General features: G+C 42.0%; 1 protein-coding gene across 3 annotated transcripts in view; it reads left to right on the top strand.

The window, feature by feature from the left end:
- LNX1 (ligand of numb-protein X 1) overlaps positions 1–19,491 on the top strand; it is a 77,826-nt gene that overhangs the window by 39,624 nt on the left and 18,711 nt on the right. For all 3 annotated transcript variants that reach the window (XM_074904803.1, XM_074904805.1, XM_074904804.1), the window contains 4 exons: positions 2,135–2,376; positions 3,896–4,051; positions 12,805–13,007; positions 16,613–16,984. In XM_074904803.1, coding sequence (XP_074760904.1) covers positions 2,135–2,376; positions 3,896–4,051; positions 12,805–13,007; positions 16,613–16,984 — 973 coding nt within the window. The remainder of the gene's footprint in view (positions 1–2,134; positions 2,377–3,895; positions 4,052–12,804; positions 13,008–16,612; positions 16,985–19,491) is intronic.

The raw sequence follows: 19,491 nt of genomic DNA, 5'->3' as shown, positions 1-19,491 counted from the left end.
GCAACACACCAAAAATAGAGAAGATCCGCTTTTGAGGACCCATCCACAAGGCTGGTGCTCCAACATCAGCTACTGAAACTTTGCTGGCACAGAGACAGACAAATAAAATAAAATGTGGAGTAGGAATATCTCTTATCATATTCTGAATCTTTGTAGCATCTCCGTAAGGCAGATTGTCTTTTGAGAACATCAAACATTTTCTTTTGAGACACTTCATTTTGCTTGTGAAAAATATCAGAAATAACTTCTGCCACAACCATTCCCGTCCAAACCTTAAAGCATATACAAAGCCCTTACACAGTTGCATCAATATGATACAGTTTGCGTTGGTTTTCTTTTGCCTCTTTAAGACAAAAGTTGTCAGAATTAGTATGAGGTAAATGATGGTAAATTATGGTCAATCATAATTTTGTGCTAAAAATGTTTTGAATTCAGTTGTCTCATAAAAAGCCAATACCGTAAGGGAAATTAAACTGCTGCTCCAAAGCTGATAGAGAGCTCTGTGACTTGTCCTCAATCTCATCTTTCTATCCCAGGAACTCTTTCCATAAATCACTTTTATTCCAAGGCCTCTGTTCAGTGTACTACTACTTTTTCTGATACTTAACCCACTAGCGTTGTGTACTGTATGTATTGTGCATTGCCTTCTGTGCATGCCATATGGGACAAAGAGTTTTCTGTCCCTAAGGGTTTCTGAAGCTATTTCTGTGAGTTTGTCCTACATGGCACTTTTATGAAAGCTATCAGTTAGCCTTTGCTAAGAAGAGGTAACAGTAACCAAAAGTAGGCCAAGCTCATTAAATTAGGATTAAAAGGAAGATTTTTCTTTTTAAAGCAGTGAATGAGGTTCTAGTGGGTAGGCACTGGGCAGAAGTGGTGCTGGCAAAAAGTCACAGGTGCTGTGTCCCTGGGCCACTTTGTCTCTTCATATAAAATAATAGCTTTAATTAAATACTGACTCATGAAGAGCACAGCGACCTTTAATTTCATTCAAGTGACTTTCTTTAACAAGTCTTAAGAAAGAAATGCCATGCATGGCCATGCCTCTGCTGTCTAGGATGATATCTAGAGCAGATAGTTGGGACAGTAAGTTGTTTCAAAGCAGGCTTGTAATTTGCCTCTTGTAATGCTGTATCTTCAGCATATGGGAATATGCATGTGTCCACCAGAAACAGAGGATTTTGTCATTGAGGAGGTCAGGTCAGGATTTATGATTTGGATTTTCCTCTGGAATTATTTTAGAACCAGCCTTGAGTTCCCCAAACTCATGAAGGCCCAGACTGTCCCAAGAACCTTGGTCTGAGGACCCACGCTCAGTCCTTCAGTGGGAGCCCTGTGCTCCCTTCTTGGCTCTGGCAGGGCTGAAGAGTCAGTGTGATACCCCACCACCTCTTGCACCTCTTCATCCATCAAGGCAATGACACCTCTATTTACTGTCTCAGCTGAGCTGGTATAGCAGAGCTGAAAACTCCATCTCCTTGGTTGAATTTCAAAACAGTTCATCAGGTGCAGTTCAAGTAGTAAATGGGCTGTATGGGAACCATGTGGGGACGTGATCTCCATTCAACTGCTGCCTGCAGCCCTACCTTTGTGGATTGCCTAGGCCTCTACCTGAAGGGCAGACCCTGCCTCCTACACAAAAGATCACAACACTGTGGTCCCGGTGTGACCACCTTGATGATCAGGAATGTTTTTCAGGGTGCAGGGCTGGGTAAGGCACCTTTTATTTCACCAGCAGACCTGGAGAAGCTACCAGGTCTCAAGCCCACTCTACTTCACTGATGGGGAAATTACAGACTGTAGCCTCTGGCTTAATTAGCCACCTGCTATTCCTGTCCTCTTGCATCTGCACTATTTATACACGAGACCACATGCAAGGCTGCAGTTCTCTAGTTTTCTTGACCAGCAGTAGTCTTTCCATGTAAAGTGGTAACTCAGCTACTTTTAAGGGCAGTTTTCTTTCTGATTCTGTGTAACATGATGGATCTGGCATTTTTCCCTGTTGTTAAGCATCCATGTTTCATCATCCATCATGATCATCACAGTTTGTACTCCAAGTGATTCCTTGGCAACAGAAAATTTCCGTAAGTACTCAACTTGTTATCATGTTTCTCTTTCCCTCTCTTCTCCTTAGATGTAAAGGAGCATCGCACTATGGCCTTACTAAAGAACGGAAGAGGCGTTCCCAAGACTGCTCTCCAGACCATGGCTCCAGCTTAGAAGTAGCTGCCCTGGGTCCTGAGCTCTCAGCAGCTGCAGCCATTGCCTTAATGACAGATGAGCCGGGACTGGTGAATCCAGCCTTCAGCCCCACCTCGGAGGACAGCCAGTCAGGCAGCAGTCCAGGAGACCTGCATTGCAGCAACCAAACCAGAAGTAAGATCTGAAAGTGATGTTTTCAGAGCATGGTAGACTCTTTAACATTCATTTTCTGTGAAACATATGTTGTTGAAGGCTTTAAAAAAAAAAAAAAAAAGGGAGAGCGAACGCTTTAATTTTACATGTCTGGGGGGAGCATCAAGCTGAAAACAAACTAGCTGCACACATGCAAACCACAGGTCTTAAAGATTATCTAGGAAAGTCAGATCAGTTGGAAAAGCAAATGGCATGTGTGATGGCACAGGGAGATGCTGTAGCTGTGTAGTGGCTTCACAAAACATGGTGGCCCAAGTAACATTCATAGACCATGCCATAGGCACATACCCAAAAGCCTTTTGGGAACTGTGTTTGGCATTTGCCAAGTATTTGCAGGAAAACAAACTTTAAGAAGGGCCTTGGGGGCTTGGGGGATGTTTCCCACCCTCCCAGGGAGGTGCAGCTTGGAGGACCTGGTCCTGCACAACCAGGGACAGATGGCACCAGGAAACCTTGCCTTGATCCTTCACCCTGTGACACTACACCCGACTCTGAGTGTCATATTTGAAAAATGTAACCTGGCCAAAGGCAGACTCAGAAGCATTAATGGTGAGTTTAAAACTTTTATTTGAGGATTCTGAAGCCAAAATGAATCACCCACCTTGTGTTGCACCAGCTGCATGTTGGGACAATGGATGAAAGGCTGAAGAAGACTAGAAAATGAACAGCGCTATCCTCTTGTGTGCATGGGGCTAGAGGAGCAAGAAAAGGGAGGGCTCAAGAAGAGAACACCAGAATGAAATTAAATCCCTCGAGTTTTACTGAGTTTAGAGGCTGTAGTCTGGTTTGAGGGAATGTTGTATTGAATGTTTACAACGTTTGGCTAGCATGCAGATCTCCAAGAAACAGAACATCAACAGCCATGAAGATATCTTCAGCAGGGTGGAAGAGTGACCTGTTTTGGAAGTATGATGACTTTATTTTTGTATTGCCTTACCCAGGTTAGAAGATGTGACTTAGCTAGTCTCTCCCACCTGATAATCTTTAAATTTTTTGGCTATCGTTGGCAGATTTGGAAGCATTGCTGGATTTCAAGGCAGTAGTGCACATCTTTTTTCAAGAAGAGATTTTGACAACAATTTCCACCTTTTTTTTTTTTTTTTGGTCAAACTTACATAGCTTGGGAAGGGCAGTGCTTCTTCCTTTTATATGTGTTTTTTCACAGGATTGCTGCTGATTCTGTCTTGACTGAGAATTATTCTTTCCCGGGCTTTAACACTCACAGGAGATTTCTGTATTTGGCTGGCAAAACAGATAGGGAAGGTGGCAATTCCAGGGTGTGGGACAGAGGTAGGATAACTGTACTCAGATTCAAGTGGGTGCAACCTTGGAGTATCAGCTGGACTCAGGTACAAAACTGAAGTGCAGGGAGCCTTGCTGTTGATGTTATGCCCTGTTTTATGCCAACAGCTGCAGAAATGATGTGGTGCTATCCCAGGACTGCTGAAATGTATTGACTTGGGTTTTCCTGCTGTTGCAGCTCGACACTTTGAACGCTCCACTATAACAAGCAGATCTTTTAAAAAAATAAACAAGGCATTCAGTGTTCTTCGAAGGACAAAAAGTGGAAGCGCCGTTTCCAACCAGGCTGACCAGGAAAGGGAGACTGTTAGAAACTCTGCTGGTGGAGAGGAAGGTAATGCTTTGTTCTCTTTGTGTTATCACTTAAAATGGGGTAGAGGACCCTTATCCACGTGGGAACTGGATGACCATGACTGACATGCCTTTCATGTGGTGGGCTGTGTGTGATTAAAAAAACCCAGAAAACTCAATCTTTCCTTATTTTCTTCTTTAGAACATTGTTAGTGATTGGCAGGCAAGAATATTGCTGGGGTGTGGGGCACCTCACATAGGGCTGTTCTGGTAACAGCCTGCGTGCTACAGCCAGCCAGTATCTAGCACATGGGATGTAGGATCTGGGCGTCTGGGATCTATTACTGGAGCTGTCATTGATTTGCTCTATCATTTTGTTCAAGAGGCTTCATCAGCATGTGTCTGTCCCCCTAAAGCAAAGAGATCACAGTGATCATACATTATAGGAAATTCATAAGTTTCAGCTAATGTTTATTAAGCACTAGAAATTCCCAGTGGGAGGATGGTATGAAAGTACAAAGTGCTGTAATTATTGCAACACTTCTGTGGGATCCTTGGTGACAGACTTCTATTACCTCAGCCAGGCAGGTGATGAGGTAAGAATGCTCTGCTCTTAAACAGGGGCTAGAGGCAAATTTATGTGACGCATGTCAAGGATGAGGGGTCTGGCAGGCAGTAACACTTAACATTTGGCATTCTCAAAGCAATAAGCAAATGTTACTAATTGCTTTGGACTGTAATTATGAAGACAACGTTAACATTCATGCATCAGGAGGAAGTGATGATAGAGTGGGAATCATCCTCTTAATCAAGGTCTTCACTGAGCTTATTATTCCTTTGCTTGATGCCTCAGCATCTCATGTCTCTTCCCAGATCAAACGTCCAGGGTAAGGGCTTTAAGACAACAAAACTTCCAACTTCCCTTTGCTCTGTATTTCAAGCTGTCATTGAAACCCACACAAAACAAGGACAAAAGGCTGCCAAATGATGTGTTTAGGCATCATTATTCTTGAACTGGTGAATTAGAGAACAATGTTCAATATTTCTTCTGCTTTATTTGCTTATTCCTTCAGAAGAGTTTCACTACATTACTGTGTTCTTGGTACTTACTGTCCTAGTCCACATACTTGCTGATGTAACCAAAATAAAACCTGATAAAGGTTCAACATTATGAACCTTTTCCATAAAAATAATGTGAATCATCTTCTTGTCCTGGAAACTTCATTAACTTTACTGTCACAAATATTTTATTTTTCCCCAAGTAAAATTTTGCAAATAAGTTGTCTGACTCTCTTTGAGCAAACAGATATATTTCGCATTCCTTAGCAACTCTTCCATCCGTTATAAGCAAAAGCTTGCCCTTCTTCAGCTGGAGTGAAATTCTGCATGTCTCAAGTTCATATTTAAAAGAATCCTCTTCAGGATGGGGCATAGACATTTTTATGACTGCTTTCTACCTAGGCTTATAGTTGACATTAGTAATTGTTCACTGAAAGCTTGGTTTCATGTCCAGAGTGTGTGGATGATCTGGATGCCAACACTATGTATCCAGTAACACAGAGCAGTCCAGATGTTAACAGAAGGAGGAGTGAAGATGACACTGGCCTTCACGTCTCCAGCAGAACGAAAAGCACTGTTGTGTCCTTTTTAAGGGACATATAAGGAAGTGGCAGTCACTCCAGGGCCCCATTGACAGTGTCAAGATTGTCATTCTCTCTTTGACTCTGCCTGTGGTTTCATTCCTCTGCACCAAGCATGCCTGTAAACATCCAAATATATTCTACTGCACTGGAAAAACCAGGTAGGCAGGCAATTACCTAATGAGCAGTTACTCTTATGTATGAGATCACAGAAGCTGGGTACCTAAATTACTGTATTAATTACATATGCAAAGAATGTATCTTGATTACACAGTTCTGGAATTTGGTCTTTAAAAAAATGCAAGCAAGTAACTTGAAGCAATGCAAATAAAACTTTAACAAAGATCTCTACTCAGTCCTTTGCAACAGGTGCTTTGTGTAATGGCATCTCAAAGGCTTTCTCTGTTTCTTCTTGTTGGAGGAGGAAATGAATATACTTCTTTCTGTAGCATTTAGTATCATCCTGCCAGCTGGAGTCTTGTTTTCTTCTCCAGTTCTCTGTTTTCTTCTTTTATTTATTTTTTTAAACCCTCAGCTGGAAGTCTGCAGTTGGACTCCTGGTTAGAGTTGCTGGTCAATCTTTAGGGATAGCTGCATTATGCTCTGCCCTGTGCTTACTGTGCCCTGTCCAGCCTTTGGAAAAAGGCAGCCCCACATATCTGTCTCCCCATTGCCACTCCACTCTCCTGGGAATGGAGGTGCTCCTGTGGGTGGTGGTTCCTGGCCTTTGGAGGTCCCCACGCCTGGTGTGAAAGCTGCTGCTTCCTTGCCCCATGTTTCACAGGTTCATGTCCGGGACCACCTGAGAACACACCTCAGCCATGCCGCATTGCTCCCAGAGACCAGTCAGCTACTCACCACCTCTCTGGTGGACCCTTTTCTCACCAGCCTTACTCAGTTTGTAGCAGAATAAAGCTGAGACTGTCCCAGCCTCACAGTGGGCACAGAGTGAAATAACTCCTTCTTGCTGATAACCTCTTGTTGATAAAGGAGCAGTCAGATCACCTGGCAAAGCTCAACGTAAGTCCATCTGTCCTCAGTTTTCAGAATTCCTTCATCTTTGTATTTTGGTCAAAAGAGCTCTGAGAATGAAAACCATAGTGCATACCTATGTGCTGGCTCTCAGCATCATTAACACTGATGTCAAATTAACTATATGCTCACTACATAGTGTGTAGGTGCCTTTAATCTGAAGCTGATATGTCTGTTGCACCAATTCTCAGTTGTAATATGACTGTGAGGGTGCAAGACAAAATAGTAATTCCTGATGTGGGAGAAAAAATATTTTAAAAAAAGTACGATTCTGCCTGAAGCTGAATGCAGTACTGGTTTTAGAAAACTCCTTTGCCACCCAGGGACACTGAAAAATATGATGTATAACAGCAAATGTGTTTGTTGTAATTACAGCAGAGAAACAGTTACAGTCTAATGCTGTCTTATACCTGGAGCTGGTAGCAGTCCTGCACTGTGGAGATTACTTCATGATTTCCTTTTACAACCTGCGGTTTGATTTGTTTAAACAATACCTTATGCACCTATTTTGGATTTAAATGGTGCAGGTTTTCTTTGTTCCCCTGTTTAAACTTTTTGTGACATTTTCAGCAGAGAACTGTTTATTGCCCCAAACTGAAGAAAATGTTAAAGGTGAATGAAAGTCAAAACACTGACAAGAAAACGTTTGGGGGAAGAAAGCATTAATATTTTCTCATTTTTAATAATTTGGTCACTTATAAATAACTCGTGCAAAGAAGTATTTTTGTGTACTGCAGCACCCAAGCTTGTGATACCTGCCTGAGAGTAATCACATTAGTAGCATTTACAGCTACAAATAACTTTCCAGGTCTGAAGTAGAAGTTAGGAAAGTTTAAAAGAGACATTTTCATTCTGAGACATGAGGGAAGGTGACAGGGACATCCTTCCGGCACTGATGCATTTAAGATGTAATATCTTCTGACTGGATCTGCTAATGTAAATGACCTTGACAATCTACTTAAATGATAAAATATCTCTGAGCAAAGACTTCTTCAGCTTTGTTATGCTTATTTGTATCACTGTGTTCTTAGTCTAGCATCACACTGTTTAAATTCAGTCCCAAGAAAGACTATATATATATATATTCTCTATTCAAACTGATCTACAAATATAAGTCATAAAGCAGCTAATGCTTTTGGAGGAAAGACTTTGGGATGCAATTGCAAAAACTTCTATACAGTTTTAAAGTAAAAGAGAACAATGTTGCTGGTTTTCAAAAATATTCATCAGTTCCATTTTGCAGTCAAGTCATTGTAAAACAAGTTGATTTTATGACTGCTTGAGGATGTCAAATGTTGTTCAAAGTCAAATTCATTCTTCTTAGTCTCATGGTGTGTGCAGTTCTCCATCTGTTACTGCTTTGCAGCAGTCAAGATCAAGGCAGTCCTGGCAGGCACTGGCAGGACCACAGAACCGACTTTCCTGTTGTATGGGTGTGTCTCACTCCTACTGTTCAGTCTCAGCCCTGTTGTATTTTATGTATATATAGAAAATAGGTAGATATATATATAATAAATACTTCAATGTTTGGGAAAGGTACATGAAGAAAAAAGTGAAACACAGATGGCTCCAGGTACCAACCATTTCATGGCATTAGGGCTCTCTATGTGCAGGAAAGTAGCTTATCCAGCCCCAGAACAAGACAGCCCAGCCCAGCATCTGTCTCAGGAAGGCTGCACCCCACAGGAATCCCATGCTGTTTCTGTTTTCCCCAGATTTGATTCAGTTGCAGTTCTGATTTCCCAAAACAGCTGTTGGAAATCTTAACAGAACTGGTTCAAATCACTCTGCTGTAGGACAATAAGTTGGGCAATTTCCAGAAGAAAGAGATTGACTCTGTAGCATTTCCTGCACTGCAGACTGATAAACTTTGCATCCCATAGATGAGATAGCCACAACTCTTTTGAGACACATTCAACTCTACAACAATTTCATTTTAGTTTTTTTTTTGGGACTCCTCTGGTGAGAGGAATGTCGAGAAGCAAGAAGAGACAGTAGAACTGTCATTGCCTTCTACCTGCTCCCTACATCAGACCAACATCCCTGGAGAGTTAATGTAAGGCATTAAATCAAAATGATGGCAAACCACTGGGAGAATGAAATGCTAAATGAAAATCAATTGTGGAGGAAGAGTTACAGAATGAAGCCCCACACTAGTGCAAGTGCATGTGACATTCACAGACGCAAGAATTTTCCAAGAATATGTGAAACAAACTTTGTTTAAATTCTAGTGACCAGGTGCTGGGAAGTATGAGTGTGCAGATAGCCTTATTTATGGGGGTGAGCTGGCACCTCACATCAGTCAGAGCTTCTGATCTAAATAAGGACTTGAAACCTGAGACACAAGTTTTGTTTACAGTGACCTTTGATTAATCTAGACTCAAAAGTCATGGCAAACATCACATTGTGCTTTGTCACACTGGATACTGGGAAAGAAGGCAGAAGTTATCCTGATGGCATCACTGTCAGAAGGAGCATGGTGCACACAGAAGTCAGACAAAACTTGAGAGCTGAAGGAACACTGCCATTAAGTATTATGAACTGTGTGGATAAAATATCAAGCATACTTAAAATTTTGTATTACTGTGTCATGGCCACTATATTAACGAGTGCTCAGTGCCCTACACTATGCCAGACAAGAGGAGTTTACTGGTCTCTCCTATGTTATTTGTTAGTGTAATGGAATGTGTGAAAATATCAATAAAATTGCACACTAATATAAGGAAGATATTACTTGAGGAAAAAGCACACACAATCTTTCTGAATGCAGATGACATTTTATTATATTGACAGATTCAGAATGCTCCATACAACTCCCGGTGACAAAACCACAACACTCTGTGGGAAAACCTGCAAGAATCACCAAAAACAAGACAGAAAGTTTACTTCTTTCTAGATTCAGCAGCTCTTCGATATTTAAGGACTGGAAATATAAAATGGTAAAGAAAGGTATGCAATACTCCTGGGTTTTCCTGCTCTGGAAAACCTGGTTGAAGAGAATAGAGAATTCTAATTAAGTGTAAGGGCTGGAAAATGGGGTCTGTGCAAACTGATGCTCCAGCCTCACAACAAGCTGTGTGTATATGAATGGTACAAGCCCTCAACCCAGTTGGAGTCTCTTAAATTGGGTTTCTGAGGCCCCATTCATTGTACACTACCAGGGGCTAAAGCAGGGTCCAACTCTTCTGGGTATATTCTATACCTTAGAAAAATTCAAGTTGAAGACATTTCTTTCCAGACATGACATCATCCTGAAACAGGCATGGTAGAATTTGATCAAACTATACACAATGTATGCAGATTGTTTGGTGAAGAAGTGATTGTAAATTTTCTTATTCAAAAAAAGATACGTATTTGTGTATTTTATACATGCTGGTTGTCAAATTATCAGTTTATCAAAATATGACGGTCTAGGTTGTCGGTAATAAAAACATCCATGTATACATCTGGGATGAAAACAAGAAGCAAGTGTTCAGTGAAGAGAACAGAAGTTAAGAGTCATGGAGTTATTTTGATTGTTTGGTCCATCTGAGGAGAAGATGGTGCAATTTATTAATTGTGTTAGATAAAGAACAAATCAAATGAATACAGGCAGTGAGGCCGTACATCCTGCTAATTATGAAAAACAAAACCTTAGTGACCTGCAGACTGGCAAGATTCTCTTTGGAAGATATCTTTGAAAGATGTGGTTTTTTGTAGACCACACACTTCAGAAGGAAATTAGGTATTAAAAATTCCTCTAAAAGAATTTGCATAAAGTTATATTGAAAATCATCCAAGTGCCACTGCAAGACTTAATAAACCAATTAACACATTGTTCAAAATGCAAAGAAACTTATATAAGTTTATTATACCTTACATAAAGATATATGTAAGTCTTATATAAGTGTAGAGACTTGTTCGCTGCCATGTTGCTGTGATTTTGCTTTGGGATAATTATAGACTGAAATAACGTGGGAGTTTCAATAGCTTGTTCAGTCCACAGTCTTTGATGGTCAAGAATTGTAACTGGGTAATTCCTTTAGAAAAGTTTTTGCAATGAGATGTGGAAGAATGGGTGTTTGAGTCAAAAAGCAGATTGTTAGGACACGGGGTGAATCATCATGCAGCAGGAAATGGAAATAGTTCTGCTATAGGACTGTTTTGGTAGTCTGCAAAATAAACAGATATTTATTTATGCTATTTCCATGCAGAGAAGAGCTGGGCATCCAGATTATTATTTGCATCTTATAAACACACTGAAAGTGTAAAATTTGCATGCTTATTCTGATGCAGGGATCAGGCCTTTGGTGATTTTTGAGGAGTATTTGTATTATCTGACTTTAAGCACCTCACTGAGATGCCAGAGTTAATTGCCCCTTTCTTCTTACATAGCAGTGGAGAGAGTTTAGCACCTCCAGGGGTGATTTAGTGCTGTAGCTGTATTGCTTCTTTTGTGTGTCTGTGTACTTTAAAGGAAGCCAGAGCAAGCAGATCACCAAATTAGACATTTGGCTTAGAGGCCTGAATTTAGATGGAGTGAATCCACCCTTCAGGCTAGAGAGAAGCGAACAAGTTACAGGCTGGGCAAATAATGTTCAGAAAATAGAGGAGTATGGGGAAAATAAAGAGCCTTCTATTCCTGAGACATTAAAGTTGTTTGCAAAACTGAAGCAAACCCATATTAGACAGAAACTGTTATTACAAGAATATAAACTAAGTGAATACTTGGATATTAGGTGAATGAAGGCTGTATAGTTATCTAGGTAGACTTATATTGACTGTCAACTCTGTGTAAAACCACAAAGTCGAAGTCCGTGCTACCGGTAGGTGCTTTTTACGGACGTCGAGGAAGACAGCTTCCTGCCCTGAAGACCATATGATCAAAGAAGTGGTAAGGGATGCAACAAGGTGTTTTTAAATATTTTTTTCCTATTCTTTCTTTCCCCTTGCTCTCTCCCAAAAGGTTCTGGTGCTTTATTGGTTTCTTACCTGCTAATTCTGTAGTGAAAAATATTGATTCTGTCTCAGATACTGCTCTGTTCATTTTCATTTAACACTTTACCACTATTCAGTAACAGTCACTGTACTTTAGTTTCTAAAATAGGTTATTGAAACAATATTAACAGTTAATTTTTCAACTTACGGGTTTTTCCTATAAGCACTGGATTGGACCCACACACAAAAACTCCAAAAGATTTCTCTCACTTATGGGGGATTCTGAATAATTGAAGGCTGATACACCTGTGCTAGAAAACTCACTAGTGCTTTTACTCCAACGCTGCTCATTGTTGAATGTGGATTATAATTTTGAATTGACCTAGAAGGAAAGAAAGTATTAGTGACATGTTGTGAAAGCAAACATGTCAGTTGAAAAGTAGGGTTTGGAAGAAATTACTCTTATCCATTGCATTACAAATGCAAAAAGTACCTTTGCCTACCCTTAGTCACTCTTCCCCACACCCAGATTGCCAGGACCAGCAGAGATCTTTCCTTCCAGGTTTTAATACAAACACAGTCATTCCTACTTCCTAGAACTCAAGCAGTGATGTAAAGAGAGGGGTCTGGTAGGGAAACTATGGTGTACTTTGGGCTGCCTGAGAAATATTGCCTTTCTGTTAGCTGAACCCCTTCCTTGAATGTCACAAGCCAAGCACACAGTCCTCAGCTATGGCACCAAAAATGGAGGAAAACACGGCAGCCCAGGAGGCTACCAGTGAGACAGGGTGTGCAGCCCCCCGCGGCACGGATGGATGTTTGTTGAGGTGTCCATGCCCATCTACTCCAGGGCCACCAAGGAACAGTGACCTGGTTCAGAGAGGTCTCCGGTGGCTAAAAATGTATTTTGTTCCCTTAAAATATTAGTACGTGTAACTGTTTTTAAGCACATTTAAACTGTCTAGATTACATCAAAAGTTGTGTTTTGGGGGGAATAAAGGAAGTTTGAATGTATTAATTAAAAAAAAAAAATCCCTTCAGGTCCACTCAGCAAGTATATATATCCTTTTCTCCCCACTTAGTATAAATCATATTCATGCACAAAACCTAGTTTGGATAACTGGCAGGTACTTGAAGTTGTTCAGTGCATGTTTTAACAAAGCAAAACTGTGATGTCAAATAAATACCTAAAAATGTGCATTTCCAGGTTTTCCCAGGTTGTATCACCTGATTCCAGATGGGGAAATTACCTGCATTAAGATCAACCGTACCGATCCCCATGAAAACCTGGCCATTAGGATTGTGGGAGGCAGTGAGACTCCTTTGGTTCACATTATTATACAGCATATTTATCGAGATGGGGTAATTGCCAGAGACGGAAGATTGCTGCCTGGAGACATGATACTAAAGGTACAGTGCTGTACAGGAGGTGCAAGATAAAAGTATCCTAACAAAGAATAAGATAATGTAAGTCAGTCATGAGATGAGATTTGCAATGTCGCTTGTGTGGGTAGAATAATTCATGCAGAAAGATGTTCAGTTCCTCTTCATGCTGTGATGATTTCATTCATTTCACAGATTTGTTTATTTTTCCTGTTACTACCAGGCCTCTCTGTTTTCTACCCAAACATGATAGATCTGAAATGCAATGTAGCACAATAGCCTATTGGCATTTCTGACTCAGTGGTGAAAAAGTCTTTTTCTGAAAGCGGAGGCTGGGCTTTTTGCCCAGTTTGTTTCTATTGAACTCTGGGCTTAAATCTCCATTAGTGAGGTTTCCATTGCCTTACATCCCACTTATGCCAGGATAGGTGATAGGGGCCTGATCAGGCTTAAGTTATTTCAGCATCCAGCTCCTCTGTACAATGTGTTCAGCACCGCAGTGTGAGACACTGCCCGCTCTATTTTGTGAGTGTTGCTCTACCAGCAGCCACAGGTGAAGGTGAAATCTTTAAGAACAAACTTGAGCAATGCTCAGGCATTAGCTGTTGGCTGCTACTTCTGCTCCTGTTTCTTTAGAAATGTATAACAGATGAAGAAGAATTAAGCCACATGGTTGAAGATCATGTATGTTGTGAGCAGGAGCTTCAGCAATAGCTCTTAAACATGAACTGCACTCTCATCTGCCCCAGAGACTCGGAGCTCTGCAAGGATGCTAAATGATATTAATGCTTCAGTCCTTAGAAGAAAAGAGTGATGACAGAAAATACTAGTTCCTTTCCTTGCTTTGATGGTGTGTAGTTGGAGTGCACAGGTATATTCATGTTGCAAGCCAAAGACACAGCTGCAGCTCATGCAAGTATACTCCAAGGAGCTTAAATTATCTGGCTCAAATATTGGTGTCAGTGTGGCCAGAGATGGCAGAGTTCAGCATAGGTTTTCCAAATTACAGCTAAACATTTGAGCAGGCTGTTTTGTTGTAGAGAGATATTGACAGGCTGGATCAATGGGCTAAGGCCAACTGTAGGAGTTTCAATAAGGCCAAATGCTGGGGGCTGCCCTTGGGCCACAACAACCCCCAGCAGTGCTACAGGCTTGGGGAGGAGTGGCTGGAGAGCTGCCAGTCAGAGAGGGACTTGGGCGTGCTGAGTGACAGCTGGCTGAACAGGAGCCAACAGTGTGCCCAGGTGGCCAAGAAGGCCAATGGCATCCTGGCTTGTGTCAGCAATAGCGTGGCCAGCAGGCACAGGGAAGGGATCTTACCCCTGTACTCAGCACTGGTGAGGCCGCACCTCGATTCCTGTGTTCAGTTTTGGGCCCCTCACTACAAAAAGGACATTGAAAATGACTCGAGCGTGTCCAGAGAAGGGCAACGAAGCTGGTGCAGGGTCTGGAGCACAGGTCGTATGGGGAGCAGCTGAGGGAACTGGGGGTGTTTAGTCTGGAGAAGAGGAGGCTGAGGGGAGACCTCATCGCCCTCTACAGCTACCTGAAAGGAGGTTGCAGAGAGCTGGGGGTGAGCCTCTTTAGCCAAGTAACAAGTGATAGGACAAGAAGGAATGGCCTCAAGTTGCACCACAGAAGGTTTAGACTGGATATTAGGAAGCATTTCTTTATACAACAGGTATACGACCTCATTGGAATGGACTGCCCAGGGAGGTGGTGGAGTCCCCATCCCTGGAGGTGTTTAAGAGTCGGGTCGACATAGCACTGAGGGATGTAGTGTAGTTGGGAACTGTCAGTCTTAGGTTAATGGTTGGACTAGATGATCTTCAAGGTCTTTTCCAACCTTGGTGATTCTGTGATTCTGTTCACTGTAGGCCATGTTGCCAAGGATAGACTGGTGCTGTTACCCAGAGTAACCAGTATGGCATTAGCTGGGATAAGGCTATAGCAGCTGGAAGTGGGGTGGACCACAAGGTCTGCCATGCATATCTCAGGGTCATCTTCCAGGTGGGACTCTGGATGCCCATCTTACTGCCTGCTCTGGCATGCCTGGCTGGTAGGATTAGTGAAGAGTTCTCCCAGCCCTATTAACTACTTCTACTACACATTCAATGTGAGTAATTATTAAGGAAACTTCAAAATAATTTGAAATTCAGAGCACCACCTGTAAGCCACCATGCTTTTCTAGATTTTGCTGACCCCAGTGGTAGATGAGGACACTTGAGGCATGCCAGGCTTGTGACACGCTTTCTGCTTCATGTCTGAGAGACTGTAGCCAAAGGGATTTCTCAGGATCATGACATGGGTATACTTTGCTCTGGCACTGTTTAAACATGCCTCTGGACTGTGGTTCTAGGCAGCAGCTGGATGAGTGTCACCCAGTCGTGCATTTTGGGGATATTTTTGTCCTAGTGCCAGCATGGAGCAGCAGAGTTAATGGCACAACTGAGACAAAACTGTTCCTGCAGGGCACTTCCAAACTGCAGTGGGAAGCTGTGATTACAGCATGGATGGGCCCGGCTCAGCTCTCTCTGGTAATGACTGACTGCTCAGGGATGTATCAAGGAATCTCAGCGATTTCAGTCCCATGCTGGTGCAGCTCATGCCATTCGTGGTATCCAAGCTGCCAACTTAAAATTAGTTGAGCTGTATCTCTAGGGGTGTGGTGCCCCGTCAGATCACAGTGGGGACCAGCCTGTTGTGACCACACAGGCAGTCTGCAAAATCAAACATCAGTCGAATGCTTTTGTCCATGCTGGGGAACATTTCTGTGCAGTTTGGAGACATTTCTTAATATTTAAATGGTTCAACCTGTGAGATGTAAAACTACATGGAAATAACTTGTCTGATTCAGGTTTTCCAGCCAGCAATGAATTACAACCTTTCAACTGGTTTTCATTTAACAGTGACAAAGTGCAATGCCTAGTCACTCTTACACACACAGATATGACAGGATTGCCTGGAAACTCCTTTTTTTTTCTCTTTCTTTTCCCCAGCCAAATTAAAGAAGTGGCAGTTATGCAGTTTTACCACCATCTGAGCTAAATCTTACCTGGAAAACACTGAGAAACATAAAAAGCCTGATTATCTGGTGTGGTATATCAGCATAATTTCTAGTAAATATCCAGGGCATTTAAACTTGAGGCTCTTTTCTTCATTTTAATTAGAGATTCATTAGTGGGAAACATTTTTTTTTAGTGTACCTAGAACAGCTGAGAGATAAGAAGAGAAACAGCAGGAAAGTAGTGGGAGTGAAAGGAAAGCCTTGCAAGGTGATTTGAAATCAGAAGCTAGTGGAATAAAACTGAGATATATAAGAAGATATTGGAGCTTGGGAAAAAGCAAAAGAGCAATAATAAAGCTGAAAAATAACATATATGTCTGCTGGAGACTATCAGGGAGAAAGGGGGGGCAGGGGGGGTGGGGAAAGGCAGAAAGTGTCTCTACAGTGCATCCTTTCCTTGGGGGGAAGACTATTCTGCACTGCAAACTTGGCCTCCTGCATGACACAGTTTGAAATATCACACGTCACTTTGTATGGAGACGTTTGTGTAAATAGATCTGCCATCTCCAGTGACGATTCAGATTAGACAGTCTTTCTGCTGTTGATCTATGCTTCTCTCTCCCAGGTAAATGGCATGGACATCAAACATGTGCCTCACAACTATGCCCTGTCAGTCCTGAAGCAACCCTGCCATGTGCTCCAACTGACAGTCCTCCGAGAGCAGAGGTACCGATGCCGAAACAGCGGACTTTTCCTTGATGCTCACTGCAATAGGGATGACAGTTTTCATGTTGTGCTAAACAAAAGCAGTCCAGATGAGCAACTAGGAATAAAGCTGGTCCGCAAAGCCAATGAACCGGGGGTATTTATCTTCAACTTGCTGGAAGGTGGTGTGGCTGCTCGTGATGGACAACTTCAAGAGAATGACCGGGTGTTGGCCATCAATGGGCATGACCATCGGTACGGCAGCCCAGAGAGTGCAGCCCAGCTGATACAGGTTTGTCACCACCACTTTGACCCTGGTTTCTAAACTTTGCAAAAAACAGGCAATGTATTTTCACTGTCCATTACAAAGCAGGGGCCAAACTTAATTTGTGTTTATTTTGGGGAGGGAAGTAGATGTGCCAAGTTCAGCTGGGAATTTACACCTCTAAAAGCTTCTTAGTTTTGCTGTGAGTACAAGGGTGGAATATGGGCATAGACTGTCACAGCGATACCTGCTACCACCAGGCTTTGGAATATACAGATCAATGTGAACATCCATATACTCTGTGCACCACCAAAGAGTGATGTCATTTGCCAAAAGGCAGGCCAGCCTGCACCCTGGAAGCACTGGATCCATCTGGGTCCTGATTCTGCCAGCTCAGAAGGAGCTACAGTGCTCCCTGGTGCAGCCCCGGAGCAAACCAGAGCAGCCTAAGGCAATGGACTGCACATTTCAGCATGAACAACATCCTTCCAGACTCAGTGATTTCCCATGGGTGTGTTTTACAACTGAAGGTACTTGTAGATATTTCTTACCTAAATCCAGCATATGGAAATCCAGATGTTTTGGAAAAAATGTATCTGCAGCTGTAGTTTTTATAAATCTCTATTTAGACTCATGTGGAGAACTAAGAGGGTGCCTCTGCAATGCACTAAACAGTCTTACCACAAAACAGTCAGAAAAGAAACAACTGTGCCTTTCTCAGCTACAAAATCAGTCAGCTTCTGCCTAATTTCCACTCCAGAACAATTTTCATTTGTTTTCTTTCTTTACAGCTTACATTTTTAGAAAATGTCAATGTAAAAAAAAATGAAGTCAAGAATATTTCGTTGCTTTTATTTTATATTTATAGCAGTTATTGTACTTGTGCAATTTTACATTTCATTTGGAGGCCTACAGAGTGTTCACATACTGAAGAATTCCATGTGCTTCAACAAAAAGATGTCAAATCAGGCTGGCTGCTTCCCCTTTCCAACAGGTATAATCAGGGTAACATGAGTTGGACTGAAAGAAGCATTTGAATCCAGACATTTTATGGAAAAGAGTCCTCCTTTAGCATAGGTTCACAGTTAGCTGTAGCCAACTTTTATTGAGAAGTTTATAGCATAGGTAAAGAAAACGACATCCCCTTACATAATGCCAGTTGCTGAAATTCTGGTTCAGCATCTTTCTGGATTACTTTACGTAGCTCACTAACTGGGAGCAGAAGGCGGTGGCAGGAGGAGGCTTAAATTCTCTGAGGGCAACAAGCCTGGAATGAAAACCTTCCTAAAAAATTGGTGTTCTTGGAATAATTCTTTATGGCTACAAAACAAGGCAACAGTGCTTTATAAGCAAAAAACACATGCAGCCTAGAGATGGAATGGAAAAAATGACTAATGAGACCATTCACACACAAGTGTTTAAAAATGCAACTAAAGCTCTTATTGGGTTCCAAAGAGTGGATGTTATTTATAATAATGCTTGAAATGCACACCAGTCCCTGGGAATTTAAACAACATGCCCATCAAAGAGGAGACTCAGGTTTCCAAATAGCCGGGATTACGTTGCATCGATGTGAGCTCTGTGAATCACATTTGTCTAATGCAAAATTCCCAGAACCTGTGTCTTTTTTGTCATGTTTTTTCATCAATTATCATTTGCCTTTCCTGTTTCTATGTTATGCCAGAGAAAAGCCATTATACTGCGGCTGCAAGTGTTTTGCATTTGCTTCTTACACGAAGGGATGTTTCACTGTGTCCTCTGATTTCTCAACAGTATCCTGCCTGTTGAGACCTCAGTGTATGTCACTCACAGTACACTGAGGTCTTCAAATTAATGGTGATGTAAGCTTCAAATACACCTTCGGTGTCTTTAAAAGCAGGACTAACATTTGCTAAAAGGTAGTGGTGGCTTGTTAGGCCAAACACAGCTGGGAGAACATCAGATTTCTGTGGAATCTGATTCGTTTTGACTTCTAAATAATGAAAAATTGAGATGAATCTGATTCTTCAGGCCTTTAGCAATTATACATTAGCATATGTGAAGCAGTTGTTAATCAGTAGATTAGGTGTCTGGCTGTTTATAAGCTCAGTCACAAGAACTGAAATGAAGAAAACACATAAGCGCTAATTAGGAACGTGCACACATTGTAACACTTGGGAGTCTGCTGCTTCCCATTTTCCGTGTCATCTTTAGTCATGGCCTTGTGTCAGATGTGGCACTTTTAATCTAAATAACGTGACATTCCACATCTGTTTTCCATGGGAGTGACAAGAAAAGGAACAAGGTAACAGATCAGTGTGTACTTGGGTGAGGACATCAAGCTGAGCTGCATGGATTGTGCCAGAATTTACTGCCCCCAGATGTTTGCCCTCCTCTCTTCCTCTTTCCCCTGCCATTGGAAGCAGCTGTGACAGGCACACGACCCCCTCTCCATCATGACAAGCACCACCAGCAGAAAGCAGGTCATGGTGTGGAGTTCATTCATGCTCCATCATCCCTGCCAGAGATGGGGCAGCTTCAGCCAAGAGCAAAAC

This window comes from Athene noctua, chromosome 4 (assembly GCF_965140245.1).
Source record: "Athene noctua chromosome 4, bAthNoc1.hap1.1, whole genome shotgun sequence".
Taxonomy (NCBI): domain Eukaryota; kingdom Metazoa; phylum Chordata; class Aves; order Strigiformes; family Strigidae; genus Athene; species Athene noctua.
Note: the sequence above shows the minus strand (reverse complement) of the source record. Positions and strands in the feature narration are given on the sequence as shown.